Source organism: Lynx canadensis, chromosome C2, assembly GCF_007474595.2.
Source record: "Lynx canadensis isolate LIC74 chromosome C2, mLynCan4.pri.v2, whole genome shotgun sequence".
Lineage (NCBI taxonomy): Eukaryota > Metazoa > Chordata > Mammalia > Carnivora > Felidae > Lynx > Lynx canadensis.
The window spans coordinates 5,712,433-5,729,062 of NC_044311.2; the positions used below are offsets into that span (position 1 = coordinate 5,712,433).

At 51.7% G+C, this 16,630-nt stretch overlaps 1 protein-coding gene across 1 annotated transcript in view; it reads left to right on the forward strand.

Annotated features, from left to right (window-relative positions):
• Nucleotides 1-16,630, forward strand: part of ITGA9 (integrin subunit alpha 9) — a 305,474-nt gene that overhangs the window by 226,430 nt on the left and 62,414 nt on the right. The window contains exons 20-23 of the mRNA XM_030329294.1: nt 798-877; nt 8,201-8,290; nt 10,456-10,564; nt 15,395-15,502. Of these exons, the coding sequence (XP_030185154.1) occupies nt 798-877; nt 8,201-8,290; nt 10,456-10,564; nt 15,395-15,502 (387 nt within the window). The remainder of the gene's footprint in view (nt 1-797; nt 878-8,200; nt 8,291-10,455; nt 10,565-15,394; nt 15,503-16,630) is intronic.

A 16,630-nucleotide genomic window follows, 5' to 3' on the forward strand; every position in this document is an offset into this window, starting at 1 on the left:
CAAGGACAATGACTCTCAGTGAGACAGGCATTACCTGTTCAACACCCTTTTTCCCTAATCGTATGCAGGAGAAGGTCTCTGATAGTGTTGGCATGTGTTTTAACACCTCCCTGTCACTTGCTAATCTCCCTCTCACCAAAATAGAGTGGACCTTCACCGGCTCAGGGCCTTCAGCAGGCAACAGAATGCTTTGTTTTCATTTCTTTTTATGACAGTCCTCTCTTAATGGTAAGGGACCCTGGTTCCCATCTGTGATCAGGTGGCTCAGTCGGTTGAGCATCCGACTCTCGATTTCAGCTCAGGTCATGAGATCAACCCCTGCATCGGGCTCCTTGCTAACAACACGGAGCCTGCTTGGGTCTCTCTCTCTGTGTCTCTCTCTGTCCCCCCCTACTCTCTCTCTCTCAAAATAAATAAAAAAAAAGTCTTCAAACAAAAAGAGTAAGGCAGGGGAAGTACAAAGTAAATGACACAGGTGATACGATATGCAGATGTTGCAGACTTTAGGAAGATGGTGTGTGAGTGATATTTAGAAAGGTGCCTGGTTTAAAGGACAAGCCTATCACTTCCTAGGGAACCCCAGGTGCTGAAAAGGACAGCGTGCCTCTCACCAGAGCACCCTCCGGGCTTGGCTTTACTGCTAAAGCTGTATCTCTGGCCTGGCAATCAGAAAGATACACGTGAAAAATAAAGCTTGTCTTGCAAGTGGGCTTCCAGAGGTCATAAACTGCAGAAGCCTGTAGCGGTTAGGTTCAGAATGCCTGCTAACGCCAGGTGTCACTTTCTTTTCCCCCTAGTATGAATTCAGCGTGATCTTTGACACCAGCCACGTGTCTGGGGAAGAGGAAGTTCTTAGCTTCATCGTTACCGCTCAGAGGTAAGGGGGATTTCATTTTTTTTTTTCAAAGATAACAGAGTTATGCACATGGGAGAGGACATGGCCAGGTCATGCTTTGATGAGGCTCAGGACGCTGAGGAGGAAGAAACAGTTCAGCAATGAAGCCCCAGGCCGCGGGGTGGAACCACATCTCTCAGGGGTGGCGCTTGTCTAGCTCTGCTGATGCGGCTACCGGGCCAGACGGAGCTCGGAGTGTCTGGGGGTCATCCAGTCGGAGCTGATGATTTTTACAGCCAAGGAGAGACAGACCGGGAGAGGTGAGGATTCTGAGCCAAGCTCACGTGGCGGATTCGTTCACAAACTTCCCCCGTGGGTTGTCGGACGGAGTCGGCTCTTTCTCACGAGCACACCGTTGCATTCCCTGATGTGGGGAGAGGGCCCTGCAGTCGGAGGGCCTGGCCAAGCCCGTGGTCAGAGGCCCCGAGACCTACTCCGCAAGAGAGAGCTTGTCCTGGAAAACCTGTGGGCTGATAGTGAGGGCGGGGGACGATGCAGGGCGGCTCCTGCCCTCCGCAGGGTGCTCCCGCCCCTCTCTCTGCAATGTATCCTCGAGCCCCAAGGGCCTTGGGGGTTGTCAGCTGCCTCCACAAGCCAGGACCCACGCGCACCTTGAAGCGCCATCGGGGTAGCAGTCGGCTGACAGCTGGGATGGACGGAGAGGTATTTAGGTGGGTGAATGGGGAAAAAAAAAAAAAAAAAGCTTCGATTGAGCTGTAGGGTGGACACCCAAGCCTGTACCTTTGTGATTTGAATTTTCTTTTTCTGGAAATGATTTTTTAAACTCACCGGAAATGTTGCCAAGCGTAATTCAAGGAACTCCCACATAGCCTTTGCCCGGCATCACCCGGCGGCCACACTTTGCTCCGTTTGCTTTCTCATTTTCTGTGTGTGTGTGTGTTTTTTTCTTAATCATCTGGAAGTAAGTTGCAGAAGTCATGCCTCCCTCCCGTAAGTACCTCAGGGTGCACGTCCTAAGAAGGAAGCCATTCTCTTAAATAACCACATAGAGTTAGCAAATTCAGGAAATTTGACTGCTGATACAATGTTGTTATCTACAGTCTGTGTTCCAGTTGTTCCCAGTCGTCCCAGTGACTCTTCAGTCACTTTTCACTGGTCCACAGTCCGGTCAAGGATCACGCATTGCGTTCAGTTATCATGTCTTATCTATAGTTGCCTTAACCTCCAAACAAACTTCCATGCCGCGAGTCCTAAGTCCATCCTGGAGGTGGTCTGGAGATCTGAACCAAATGCCCTGAAGGCCAAGGTCAGGCAAGAACCACTGAAAAAGGTGAGAAAACAAAACGAAGAACCTGCATGATTAATAGAGGCCAGGAAGTCGGAAGGCCAGGCACCTCAGTCAAGGACTGAAAGTCAACCAGGGAAAGATGCTCTGTGGAGTCACAAGGTTATTGGCACAGGGTTCCGACCTGAAAATCCGCAGGATCTGTGGGGTGCAGAGGGAGGCAGCGAGCTCAGCTTCGTGAAACTAACCCAAGCCTTCCTATGAGGAGAATGCCCTCAGGAGCTGAGAATGACAATTCTAGAGAAAGACATGTCCTAGACTCTTCAAACGAGCCCCGTTGGGGCCAGCTCAGGGGCGACGTGCCGCACGGGATAACAGGCACCGGCTCGGCCACGTCTCCGGCCCCCAGATACAGCAAGAGTCATGCTTGGGACCATCTGCCCACCCCCCGTGCACGATCGCCAAGTGGCTGTCATGAGCAAAGGACCCAACTGGGGCCGAGAGGGATCCTGGATGAGCAAGGGGGAGTCTTGCATCCCAAACCGTCTCAAGAAGGCTCCAGTCTGGAGTTGGAGGCAGACACTCAGCTTCCTACCGGGGAGGAGAGAGGAACTAGCGAGGGCAGGCGCGCTTCGCCCCTTCAGTCTGCAAGTGTCCGAGCACTTCCCACAAGCCAGTGTGCTGCGTAAGACACTGGCACGGCCCCTCCTCTTGGGGAACCAGTGGGCTGGTAGCAGGGGGACAGATAATGAGCAAATGACTGCGTAACGTCAGCGAGAGACCAGGAGACAGCGGGATTCATCCAGCAAGCGGGACGCATTCGCCGGCAGTCCTAAAGCATCTTCTTTTTGTCCTGTACTCTCTTTAAGCCCACTCGGGGGGGGGTTGGTTCTTTGGCTGTCCTAGGAGGGGGTCCAGGACGGTCCTGTGCGTTCTGAGGTCTCAGTCACTTCAAGCCTCACAGCAGATTCACAAACCTGTGATTAAGGTGTCCCTTGAAATAATCAAAATTTGATTTAAAGTGAAGGCTCTCGCCCCTCAGGGTGGGCAAGCGGCAGAAGGGAAACCTACCTGCCTCTCTCCCTCTCTCTCTCTCTCTCTCTCTCTCTGTCTCTGTCTCCGTCTCTGTCTCTCTCGGGAATGGTCTTGCTTTCCTCCAGGGACCCTGCTCCTGCCCCCTCTTTCCCTGGGAGAGTTCCTGAGCCCCCCAGGCTCGCAGCAGGGCTTGTGGAAAGTGTGTGTGAAGCAGGAAGAGTGCCCGTCCCTTAACAGGTGCTGGTGTCTGCCCTCCCCCGGCCGCAGGGGTGTTTGCAAGCTGACTCTTGCCTTTGCACAGCAGCCCCCTGCTGCGGGTTCTCAGCTGCTCTCCCTCCTCATATCCTCCAACCTCAGCCTGTCCACAGCTAGAGGGCCGTTCAGCTGAGGCCACCCTCAGGGACGGGGCCGAAGGGGACCCCACACGGGCTCTCACACAGAGTCCTTACTCAGTAGCCTCAGCCCTGCTGGTCTCTGGATTCTTCATGCCCCTCTCTCTTCACTGGGCCAGGAGAGGGAAAGCCAGACGCCTTCCCCTACATTCTCTGGGGATGCGCCCCACCCCCCACCCCACAGCACCCTGTGCTGATCAAGGTGCCCTGAAGCCCGAAAGGGCAGACACCCTGCCCTCACGAGCACTTCTCTCTAAAAGCTGTTTCTCCAGAAATCCTCCTTTCTCCGCTAGTACATCCTTGACGTTTCAGCTTGGATTTTTTGCCCCCGACCGGAGGAAATCCTGGTCTGGTGCTTTCCTCTGAATCTTGGCATCTTTTATACCCCAGCCAAGCCATGCATCAGAGCCAACACACTATCACCCACCCCCCACCCCCCCAGGGATTGTTGAATTTTCACAGACGCACCAATTCCCCAGAGTTTTGGACTGAGATCCTTCCCAAGCCCTGAGTCTTTCTTCTCTCTGCAGTCCATGCCGGGCCCCTCACTAATGGCTTTGCCCTCAGGTATCCCATCTCCATCTCTGGCCGCTGGTTTGGGAAGCTCAGGTCGGTCCCCAACAAGCACAGACCAGCAGGCACCTCCGGTGAGATGCAGACACAAAGAAGCCCTGATTGTATCTCCCACTGCCCTTCGCTTTTGTTTTCCTTTGAGGCCTTCCTCAGTCTCCGTGTTATTTAAAGCTCGCAGCATTCAGATTCACTTTCCCTTGGGAACGACTGGATGCCGGAAGCGTACATTTTCAGAGCCCCTCCGTCCACAACCACGGTCGCCTCTTTTGGCTTCAGTGCCCCTTTCTGTATTTTCTTTCTTTTCTTTCTTTTTTTTTTTTTTAAAGCATTATCACTAACATTTCGGAGAATGTTCTCTCTCCTAAAACCAAGAGCGCCGCATGTCACAGTGTTTATTTGGCTCTCTTTCCCTCGCGTTTTCGTGTCTGACATCCGCTCCAGAGGCAATGACTCTCTGGCCTTCGGCTCAGCACTAGTCGGACGTGGTGAACAAACACTAAGCGCATGTAAAAAGTAGACGTCGATACCAACAGCCGTGATTGTTCACAGCCAGCCCAGCAAGCCCGGAAATGCTGCAGAACCTTCTAGCCTGGCAAGGGGGGACCGCGCCACGGGCTACTAGCGTTTCGACGCCGATGACCATTGGCGGGGCTTGCGAGCTTCGGGCTTGTGTGAGACTTGGTTATTTCCCATGCGTACTGTTTGAAGATCACACGGTTCCCGGCCACCTAAAACGTGACTGCGACCTAACAGAACTGCATACAAAGCATAGAGAAGATGGACTCTGTTCCCATCGCTAGAACCCAGAATGGCTTCCCCAGGGGATGGTATTTACCAGAAGAGTGTGTTTTCAGGCTGAGGACGCAGAGGCACGGTGTCGAGAGCTCACACAGGAGAACCTAAGACCCATGCGGGTGGTGGGCATTGCAGGGAACGGTGGGGCGGGGGGGGGTTCGTGAGCCATCTCTGGGGAAGGCTGGGGAAGACGACTGATGGAGGAGATCCGGCTGGGCCACGGAAGGCCCACGTAGCTCAGAAAGTCCGCCCTCCATCCCAAAGGCAGAAAGTTTTTGAAGCGGGAAGTGACGCGTGCCACAGTTTGCCCACAGAGCACGAGATCGTTGAATTTAATAAAAGGAGGCAAATGGCCGATTAAACCTGGAAATTCTCATTCTCCTGCTGAGTCTTGGATCCACAGAAAACCTGTGGTCGGGCAGACCCATCAGGGTGCACTCTCCGTCCCTCTCCACCTGGGACAGTCGATATTCCTGGGCAGGAAATAAATGACATTGGAAGCGACTTCCCTGGTTAAAAAGAGGAAACTCCACCTGCCTTCCAACCCCACCCAGAGCTAATCAGTGGTCAGAGAAGGAGAGCCCCGGGCACCCCGGTGAAAACTCTGTTAGAATCACATGTCCGTAGACTCCAGCTGTGCCCATCAGAATCACCCCAGGGGGCTTTCAAAGCTACCGAGGGACCAGAAATTCGGGTCTATTGGTCTGCATGAGATCTGAGCTTTGGCAGCTTGAAATAGTCTCATCAGGTGATTCTAAGAAGCAGCCAAGGCTAAGAACCACTATCCGGGGTCCCTGCCTCTAGACTGGGCACATTTCCACTCAGCAAACACCTATTAAGCGGGTACTACATCTCAATGCAGTGCTGGGCACATAAGAAATCATGCTAATAACTTACTAAAATCAAGAACACCCCCTTTTGTGCATTAATACTGCTACATCGCATCAGGGGACACGTAGTATTACGTAATTGAAATAGAATCTTCTAGCCTTTGAATCACAAACGTTAAGGAAGCTGTATTATATGTTAAACATGCAGCGGAATTATCAGCTGGCACTCGTTTCTTGCCAGATGGTGGGAAAACTGGTCTCACTGCCCCAGAGGGCGGCCTCAGCTCTTGACTCCCTGCTAGGACTGAAAGATCCCTAAAGCCCCTTATCTTGAAAGCCACAGTTAAAATATCAATCGTTCAGTCCTCCCCGTCGCCACCCTTTGAAGATCTCCTGCCTACTTGTGGATTTAGGAGGACATAAAGTTGAGGCTAAACAGTCCTCCAGAGTTCTCTCAGCAGCCTGGCTCTGCAGACCCTGGGAAAGCATCCCAAGTCACGAGCTTGCAGAGTGACCGGAAGCCTTTTGATGTCTGGCCTCTGTATCTCAACTTTTCAACTTCAGTCGGTCTGGAGCAGTCACTCGATGACAGATGAGACCCGTTGGGCCCGAGCGGCCAGCAGCCACAGGTGACTGCACAATTGGTAGGGCAAGGGGTGGGGCTTCCTTCAGGAACCCATTACTCAGACCTGGCAGGATGCCGGGTGTGGGGACGGGGCAGGCCAGGGCGTGACTGTCCCATCCATTCTGCAGCCTGGTGGGCCTCTAGCAGTGATTCTAAGGCTTTTATTGCCCCCCCCCCCCCGCCCGGGGAAGGAGAGGCCAGGTGGGCACCTGACAATCCGGCTTCACCAGACTGGCTGCCCTCTGAGTGATGGATGTCACCCCATATGCGGAAGACGGATGAAGAGCCAGGGGTCAGAGTCACAGAGCACCATTGTTTCAGAACAATAGGAGAAAGAGGGAGTGGGGATGTGGGCTGCTATTTAAGTATTGTTGCCTTTAGCACTTGCTGGTGGGAGAGGAAGGCAGTGGGGGCGGAAGGAGGGCAGGGAGCAGGCAGGAACTCTGCCTGCCTCAGGGAATGGGGGTGGTGGGGAGCGATCCAGTGAGCCGTGCCCAAACCTCAGCAGGGCTCCGGGCTACTGCATTCCACCCCTGGAAGATGAGCTTGGCTTCCAGCCGGGGTCCCACACTCAGGCCATGTGGTGGAACCCATCATCGGGGAAATGTAACAAAATAGTGAAAGCAAGTCCCGTCTTCTCTCTCCCTCTCCTCCTCTTCTTCCTCCCTCTCCACAACCTCCCAAATCTCCTATCAGATTTGGAGGAGGAATCACGATGGAAAAGCCCTCGTTTGGGAGTCAGACTGACCTGGTTTGCCCTGGGTCCCTTTGGGCAAGCTCCCTAATCTGTCTGAGCTGCTCCTTACGTGTCAGAGGTGGGTAATCCCTTCCGGGGTTCCTCTTAGGACCCAGTGAGATCATGCTGTGCAATATGCCTGGCACAAAGCGGCCACCCAACAGCATCAGCCTCCTCGCCCTCCCCTTTCCAGAAAGACCTCACAACGCTCCCCTTTCTCACTCCAAAGGGGACACCTGTATGTGGCCATGCCGCAGCCGGAAGTCTGCAGAGGGAGCCCCCGTGATCTTTCTCATGACAGGATTGGCCAGGGCCTCTCTCCCGGGCTCGGCCGCTCAGCTCCATGACTGGTGGGTGAGGCCCCCAGCTGGGCAGCAGCTGCTCAAGTCCAGCAGACCCTTTCCCAGCGGCAGTGCCCGCACCTTGCCGGCCCGCCGCTCGCGGAACAAGCACTTACAGAAGTCGCATGCGCTGGCGGTGTCCCGCCGTAAGCGTTCAGCACTCCCCTTGCCCCCGCACCCACCGGCCAGCTTTCAGCTCCCCGCACCTGCCCCTCTGCCGAGGCTTTCTCTGGCCAGAGCCCGCTCACTTGGGTGCGTGGGGCAGGTGCCAGGAAATGCATGCTCCCTGTCCCCCGAGTGGCGGGTCTCAGGAGTCCGTGGACAAAGACCCACCTCCCTGGGAAGACTGAGTTGGGAAGACGAGCTGTGTGTGCCACGCTGCCTCCCAGATGTCCCTAGCCAGACCAACCCCAGTACAGCACCGACCGCCTGCACCGTGTGCCTTCTTCGTCTTCCTTCCCTTCCCTGTCTCCCTCCTCCACTCCCAACTGGTGTCTCCGGGGGTCACCTCCCTGACACGCTTCCTGTACTCACGTCTTGGGAAGGGGATCGCAACCGGGACAACACAGTGCCCACCGTGACTCTGTACAGGGACCGGAAACAGAACTGAGGACACGTAAGGTGCACAGTCAGCTCTCGGAGGGTGACGGACTGAGGTCTAACTCGCAACAAACAAGCCTGCTGCCGGGTAGCTAGCACTGACCGGCACTCACCCCTCTCCCTCCCGCGCAGTGGCAACGTGGAGCGCTCCGAGTCCCTGCATGACAACACCCTCACGCTGACGGTGCCGCTGATGCACGAGGTGGACACGTCCATCACTGGGTGAGTAGCCAGGCCGGCCAAAACGCAGGGGGACCCCGCGGTGGCACACCGGCCCTTGCTTGTATTTGCATGAGTAGCCGGGAGTCCGGGGCCCTGCCGGTCCCACTTCTTCCCAGCTTTGAAATGCAGGGCAAAAGCTAGAGCTACTGGCCCGTGCCCTCCTCCCTCCTTGTTTTCTCCTCTTTCCCAGCTACCCACCCACCTGCTGGGTAACACAAGAAGTTGGACGGCAAGGTGAAGCCCCATAATTTCTTTGAGCGTTCTGTACACCTTAATGTGCGTGTTTTCCCGGCACCCAGCCCTCCAGAGGGTCATGATGTCTGGGATTCGAATCTCAGCCGGACGCTGCTGGGCCGGAGGTTACAGCAGATGTGTCCCGACGACCCTGGCTGGCTCGCAGAAAGGCCCACCTTTCCGATCAGCTTCACAGTCAGCGCTGGCTTTGCATGTTTCTGTTAACCCCTTCTGCAGAGCCTGCGGTGGCCCTGCCCGACGTCTGTGGTGGTCCGGAATGGGCAGGGAACAAATCCGGCGGGCACGGCGTCTGCCCCGGGGGAAGTCCACGGCCACTCAGCGTTGCTGGCGTTGGAAGGCAGGGCTGCAGGCCGCAGGCTGCAGGGACGCAAAGCAACCCGGGTGGTTTTCAGCCAAAGCCCGGGCCTGGAAAAATGAGAACTCAGTTCCTGTTTCTGGCTTCAGAACACAGAGCACATACCTCTTTGATAGTGGAAAAAGGATTTGCACAATTAAGTGTCGATCAAATGAGGACCCACTGAACCCCTGCCCCGATGCAAGCTGAACTTTCTAGAGGTTCAAAGGTTCTCATTTTTCACTTCTCAAGTGCTTCTGGGTCCCGGCCTTGGCTAGAAGCGGAAGCGTTAACGCATTGCAGAAGGGCCATTCTGCTAGAGTTCACATGCCGCTGGGTGCCCTCAACGAGCCTCTGGGCGTGCTTGCGCTCTGGGCGTTTTCGTCAAGTCTTTGAGACGGGAGGCATCAGAGGAATATATTTGCAAGTTAGAATAGATCTGCCTCTGTTCTATTTTTAACCACGTGCGGTTTATTTACTTGCCTCATCGGAGGCACGGTGAGAATATGGCCTGAACCAAGCCCTGCCCTTGGGGAGGAAAGAGAAAACACTGGATCCTGTTGTCAGGCCCTAGGGGGCCTCATTGTGGAGGCGTTAACAGCCCCCACTGAAGCCATCAGTTACACACACACACACACACACACACACACACACACGAGTCAACCTCTGACCTTTCCAGGAACGTAAAACAAGGCTAGTTTAAAGGAATCAGTTCTTGCCATTTGGTCACTCCAGAAACTCACTACATTTCTAAAATAATACATGTACGTTGGAAGTAGATGAATCGCTGTCCGTTCAGGTTTGGTACCAGAAATCTTACATTACCGTGTCTGAGCAAGCGAGTGGCTTCTAGAATGTCATCTAGAATCCGTGATTTGTCTCGGAATTCAAGTGAGTCCGAGCTTGGTTTCGTCTCAATTTTGTTCACATGGGCAATGTGGAAAGCATCGCTACAAACTGAGCTCGAATTCTTAACCACATCTTAAATAGCCACTGTTTGAAGTCTGAAGAAAAATGCTATCATTGAACAGACTCAGCTTTTAATACCTAATTTCTCGTGGTTTTGGTAGTCTGACATTTAAGTTGTTTTAATGAATCTGTCGGAGTGGGGTGTAGGACGCCAGATACATAATTCATTTATATTTATTTCTTAAAAGCTTGTCGTGTTATTCCTCAATCCCCAAAATGTTTTTCAAATGATAAAACAGAACATGTATAATTTTGTGATCCAGTTTAAAAAAAAAAAAAAACAACAAACAGCTGAACTCAAAGCTACCATTGTCGTCGTCTTCCTTTTAGAAATGTAATCTCAGTACATATTTGTATGTGTAGTTTATTGATTTAATATAAAACAAGACATTCCTGGAAGCTTCTGTTTAGGAAAACATAAATCTGGCTGTGTCCTTTTATAGGAAAAAGAAGTAACAATTCCAGAAGGGAAGGGTTTGGTGAAGACAGTGGAGGGAGCAAGGTTCTAGATTAAATAGAGACAGAGGTTTGGGTTCTCAGGACAACTGTGACCATGGATTGCTTGACCGAGGTTTAGGGTGACGGATTAAATGCTTTCCTCTTTCAGAATCATGTCTCCAACCTCCTTTGTGTACGGCGAGTCTGTGGATGCATCCAACTTCATTCAGCTGGATGACACGGAGTGTCACTTTCAGCCCCTCAACATCACCCTTCAGGTACCCACCCCTGGAGACGGTCTCTGTCACTGAGGGCCCACGGAAGGGCCCATGAGATGGATCTTCTACTGAAAAACAGCTAAAGAACTAGGCTCTTTCCAAGAGAAATTGTCCCAGCCTGCTTGGCTAGAGTGTAGAGTGTGTGTGGCCGGGGAAGGGGGGGGGGGGGTTTCCCGTAACCACGCAGAATTAATCCCTTCCCTGTCTGCTGTATAGACCCCTCTGCTTTTCAACACTTGGAAGGAGAACTGTGTGATAAACCCCAGCTTTCCCCAAGAAGGCCTCTGGCCGGCATCCCAACCCAACTGGCCCCAAAGGATCCCTTTGAGTTCTCCATCATTATTCAGCTTATGGGGAGGGCAGCCTCATGCATTTGCTTTGTCCCCTTTTTCCTGGGGTTCTTCATGCTGACTCGGCCTGAAGGGACAGGGACAGCCATTCACAAGTGCTGTCTTCCAATAGCAAAGTGGTGTGAGAATGTGTAAGCTCCCCACGGGAAGCAACGTGCTGTTCTCTCACGGAGCCGTGGCTGGCTCTCCCTGGTCATAGAAGCACCATTTTCAGCAGGTCCACCCGGTGTGGACCCTGGACATCATAAGGAGCACCATTCCTTCTCTAGACCAGGGTGGGCAAACATCTTCTGCCAGGGGCCAGCAGGTAAGGATTTTAGGCTTTGTGGGCCACGCAGTGTCTGTATATATATATATATTTCCCAACTATTTGAAAGTGTAAAACCATTCTTAGCTTGCAGCCCATGCCAAAAACAGGTGGCAGGCCAGATTTGGCCTACAGGCCAGTTTGCCGACCCTCATTGTGAAGTATAAATTCTCAGGCCAGCACTGTTCAACATGAACATCTTTGTGTGTTAAGCTAGAGGGACCTCGGCCTCATCCAGTCCATTCTCCTCAGTTGGCGAACACTGGTCAGGCTCTGACGGGACAACCCTGTGTGGCCAAGCCCCCTGCCAGGAGCTGTGGATGAAGTGAAGGGAGATGAACCTGGCTGACCCATGGTGCGCTGGAATCTACACCCCACATCTCTCCATTCCAGCTCCTAGAGCTGTCCCCGGCCTCTACCCGTTCGTCCCCATAGAGAAGATGGTTTTCCGGTCTGGCATCGACTGCCATGACCAATAATTACTATTTTCTTTCCCCGTGGCCACTCCTAGGTGGACTGAAGGGATGAGAAATAATCATGGGGTGTGGGTCTAGAGAACGAGGTGGTGAAACATTTGTGGGATCTCCCAAACAATGGTCTTCCTCTCTCTAAAGTGTTGTCCCAGGCAAGAGACCTCTAAAACTGTGATGAGGGACGCATGTTCCCAGCTCAGAGAGGAGGTGCTTCCTGACCAGCTAAGCCCCTACTGTCACACCCTGTGCTTAGTTTCCAGGGAAAAGGGGAAGATGGGGTTAGACCTGCTTTCGAAGCCTCACAGTGATTGCTGTGAGTAGGACCTCTGTGTTTCTGAATTGGTTCTCAGAATTAGTTTATCTTTCTCCATTGCTTTTTGTAATTGGATAGAAAACAGATAAAGACCAGATGGAGTGATTTCGTTCACTTAAATCACTTTAATTACTTACCCACTCTTAGCGGTAAGTTTTGGAGGTGTCTTACAACAAAAGATGCAGTCCAGAAAATGATTCAGAAGGGTTCACGTGACACACACCATTAATGAAGAGGGTATAGGTGTTAAGAGAGAAGACAAGAGTCGGAGTTATACTGAAGATCCAAAAGTGTTCTTATCACCCTCTAAAATGAAAGAAGGAAAGAAAGATCAACGCATCTGAGGGCATGCGGTTAAGTCGTGTTTCTCTGAAGGCATTTTTGCAGGGAGCTTAAAGTTTGGTATTCAAGCAAAAAGCTTTCTTCACATCTGACCCGACATAGGATACAGGCTGAAGAAGGGGGCCAGGAATGAGTGGCCGGGCCATGCCCCTTAGATAAATCTCTTGATTAGCAGTTGCCTGAGGAAGTACACGGCATTCCGTTCAGGATTAGGGGAGCTGACTGAGTCCGAAAGATGGATAGCGTGTGTCGTCGATTAGAAGGCGATCCTCTTGTGTCAGCAAAGCTGACAGTTTCCTTGAGGGTGCTCTGGTGACTCATCTTTCTGATCTAATCGTCACTATTATGACTGAAACGTAGGAAGGCCACCGACCAGGCTGATGGTCCTAATGACCAAGGAACGGAGCTAGTGGGGGAGGGTAAGATCAGGAATGTGGATAAATCTGTTCCGTATTTCCTTATTCTGGGAGCATCGCTCCTGAGGAAGGGCATAAGACTTTCCGTATAGCGTGGTCTTTCTGTCTTTTCCAAGCCATTATTCAACAAGCTACTAATTGTTTAAAGACTTCACTGCAGATGCAGACAGGTGAAAGGCAGAACTACTAGCCTTGGGCCTGCCTTCTGCCTTCCACCAAACTTTTCTTAACAGGAACACAATCGTCTGTTGAGCCCTGATAGGCTGTCTTTTTTTCATCGAGAGTTCATCATTTTTCTCGCCTGAAAAATAATGGTGGAAAAGAACACATCTGCCGCACGAGAACATTGGCGGAGAATCCAAGCTTAAGGCGTTCGTTAAAAAATAACCGTGGTAACACGGGGCCCTCTCACCCGTCCTGCGGTAGTGAGTGAGCTAGCACAGAGCAAAACCACTTTCTTCTTTCTCCCCTCCACCTCTCCCCACCTCTCCCCCCCCCCACCCCCCCCACCGCCTCATGCTTTTCGTCGGGATTCCGTCAGACAAGTCAATAATTGTCTTTCCAATTCTGCGCGCTCATGTTTCACTTCCAATTCGTTCCTTCAGTTGTGGTTAGATACTCCTTCCTTTTCTTGCGTCTTGGGGCGGTTGTCTTTGGTGGATTTTGTTCTTTTGGAATCAAGAGCTGGCAAGGACCGCTCCTCCCCTCCGTCATGTCCCTGCGCTTTGAAGCAGAACCAACTACTGCAGAAACAATGAGCACGCGGTTTTCTAGGGACGATCTGGCTGGAGCTCGATCCTGAGACGTCCTGTCGGTGTCTGCAGACCTGGCCAGATTTCCCTTCCCCTCCCGGCTCTGCCCTTCTGACCCCAACTTCAGAGACGCCTCGAATCCCCGAGTTCTGTCTCTAGTCCCCAGGCCCCAGAGCAGCCTTTAGCTGCTTCTGTCTCTTGATTCTACCCATGTTTTGGTTTTTTTTAAAGCAATAACACCTTTATCGAGATACCGTTTTTCTCCCGTGAAGTTCACCTGTTTAAAGTGTGCAGTTTATGGATTTTTAGCGTGTTTACAGAATCGTGCAACCATCACCGTCACCTAATTTTAGACCATTTCCGTCACCCCCCGAAAAGGAGCTCCAGTCTCGAGCAGTCACTCCCCGTGTTGGCGTTTCTATTGCCGCTGTAAGAAATGACCACAAACTCGGTGGCTGAGAACAACATAAATGTATTACCGTACAGTTCTAGAGGGTCAGAAGTTCAAAATGGGTCTCATCGGGCAAAAATCAAGGTGCCAGCAGGGCTCTGTTCCTTTCTGAAGCCACGAGGGGAAAATCTGTCTTACTTTTTCCGGCTTCTACGGGCTGCTGCATTCTTTGACTCATGGTCCCCTTCATCTTCAAAGCCGGCAATGGCGCCAGCTGCGTCTTTCTCAAAGTTCACCTCCCTGATTCTGACCGTCTCCCTCTTCCCTGTATAAGGACCCTTGTGGTTACATTACACCCACCTGGATAGTCCGACGTACTCTCTTCATTTTAAGGGACACTGATTAGCAACCTTAGATCCCCCTTGCCATATAGCGTGTTCACGATTTGGTTCCTTGGATTTGGGGACAGGGACGTCTCGGGAGGCCATTCTTCTGCCTGCTGCATTTCCCGTATCCCGGCCCCAGGCAACCACTAATCTACCTTCTGTCTCTACACCTCTATCCATCTTTTTTATTCTCCTTCATACTCCATTTTTGCCTTGAGTTCCATTCTCGACCTTTCCTCCATCCCCTTTCCCTCATCTGTCTCTTTGCGGCCACCGTCTTTCCTCTCATTTCTTAGGACACGATGCGCTTCTGGAGATAGAAAACAGAGAGGACTATCAGGAGGGTGGGAGGATAAAGTTTTGTAGGACCAAATGCTGGGGCAGAAAAGAGGTACACAGATGTCCTCAAACAGGATTAGCAAGAGATCAGCTGTAAGTTATGGAGAAACCTGATCAGCCGGGTGGTGTAGTAAGAACAGCTCTTTCTGTAAGTTACATCATTTGGTTTGGGGAAAATTCACTTCGTCTCCTCTGTTACCTCAAACTGTAAAAGCGGGACTTGGACCAGATCAGTGCTTCTGAAACTACAGTTCCTGGGCCAGTAGCGTCAGCATCTTCTGGGAACTTACTAGAAGTCGTAAACCCCCCTCACCAACAACACCCCCCCCCCCCAGCAGATCTACTGCAGAAACTCTGGGCACGACTCTCCCCCAGTATATGTTTTAACAAGCCCATCTGATTATTCTGATGTACATTAAAGTTTGAGAACCACGGGACTAGACTATGTTTATATTCCCACCAAGTGTAATAGCCGATGAGTAATTCCTAGGTATGTAAAAAGAAAAAAAATGTTTAGCAGGAAGAAGACAAAGACATGCTGAAAGGGAATAAGGTAATTTGGAAGTTTGGGGGGTTTAAAATGTGTATTAGGAGGATTTCTGTTTCATTAAAACCTGCCATTATTCAATATCTCAGATCACTTGAAGTCATGACCTTTTAGATCCCAAACCCTGCAGTCTCTGTGGGAGTATCTACTGCATGCCATGAAACGAAGATCTGTATTTCTATTAAAACTCACTGTGTGTGTCTCACACCCACAGGTCTATAATACTGGGCCAAGCACCCTTCCTGGGTCATCTGTCAGTATCACTTTCCCCAATCGACTGTCATCTGGAGGTGCAGAAATGTTTCATGTCCAGGAGATGATGGTGAGTTCTCGCTTATTGTCACTGTTGCCTTCAGATTCGAACTAGCCCATTCACATTTTGCCTTCTACCCTGAGGACCCAGAAAGTTTAGCTCATTCCAACCTTTAGAAACATACCTGGAGAAGCCGGGGACCCTCGACACCTGAATTTCTGCATTGGGACACTTTGGTTAATGCCATAAGACCTCTCTGGGGATGGGGAAGGGTCGATTATGAACATGACTTCTGGGATAGACTTTTCTGGTTCTGGAAACTCCTGGCAACCTTAGGTGTGGCTAAGGCTACATTTTTCTGAGGGGAAGATCCACGGCATTCATGAAGATTCTCAAGGGGTCACCGAGGCCTGGGGGATGAAGGCTTAGTTCCTAAGACAGAGGTGTAGATTGAAACTGACATTTACATACAGAATGTGTAGTTCTACTTGATTCTATGTCAACTGTCGATTTTATCTCAAGGGGAAGTTTGACAGCTAGTATGTGATCATCCCTCCCACCTCCTTGAAACAGTCTCCTTGGTTCCTGCTTTCTCACTGGCTTTTCTCCTCATCCCCGCAACATCTGTAGGGCTCGGGGTCAATCTCAGAGACCTCACCCAGACTCGTGGCTTTGTATTCAATGTGTGCTGATGACATCCAGCCCAGACTTCTCCCATGAAATCCAGACTTTAATGGTTAACTGCCTTCAGGCCATCTCTATCTAGATGCCTCACAGGAATCTCAATCTTCTCCAAAACTGTGGTCTTCTCAGTGGTCCCCTTCCAAATCTGCTGCTCCCACAGCCTTCCCCATCTTAGCAAATGGCTGCCCAGTCTCCCCAGTTATTCAGATCAAAGACCTTGGATCATCCTCGACGCCTCTCTTCCCATACTTCGCTTCTGATCCGCCAGCAACTCTCATGTCTCCACCTTCACACGATGTGACCGCGTGTTATACCTCCGCTGCCAGCACCCCGCTCGCAGGCACCATCATCTGTCTTCAGTTATCGCAGTAGCCCCTCACTTGTGTCCCTGCTTCCTTCTGGGCCCCCCCTGCAGTCTGTTCCTGGCCCAGCAGCAGAGCGAGCCTCCCAAAATGTGGGTCAGTCGTCTTAATCCAATGGCGGACCCACCCCCAAATCTTCCGGCACCCCAGC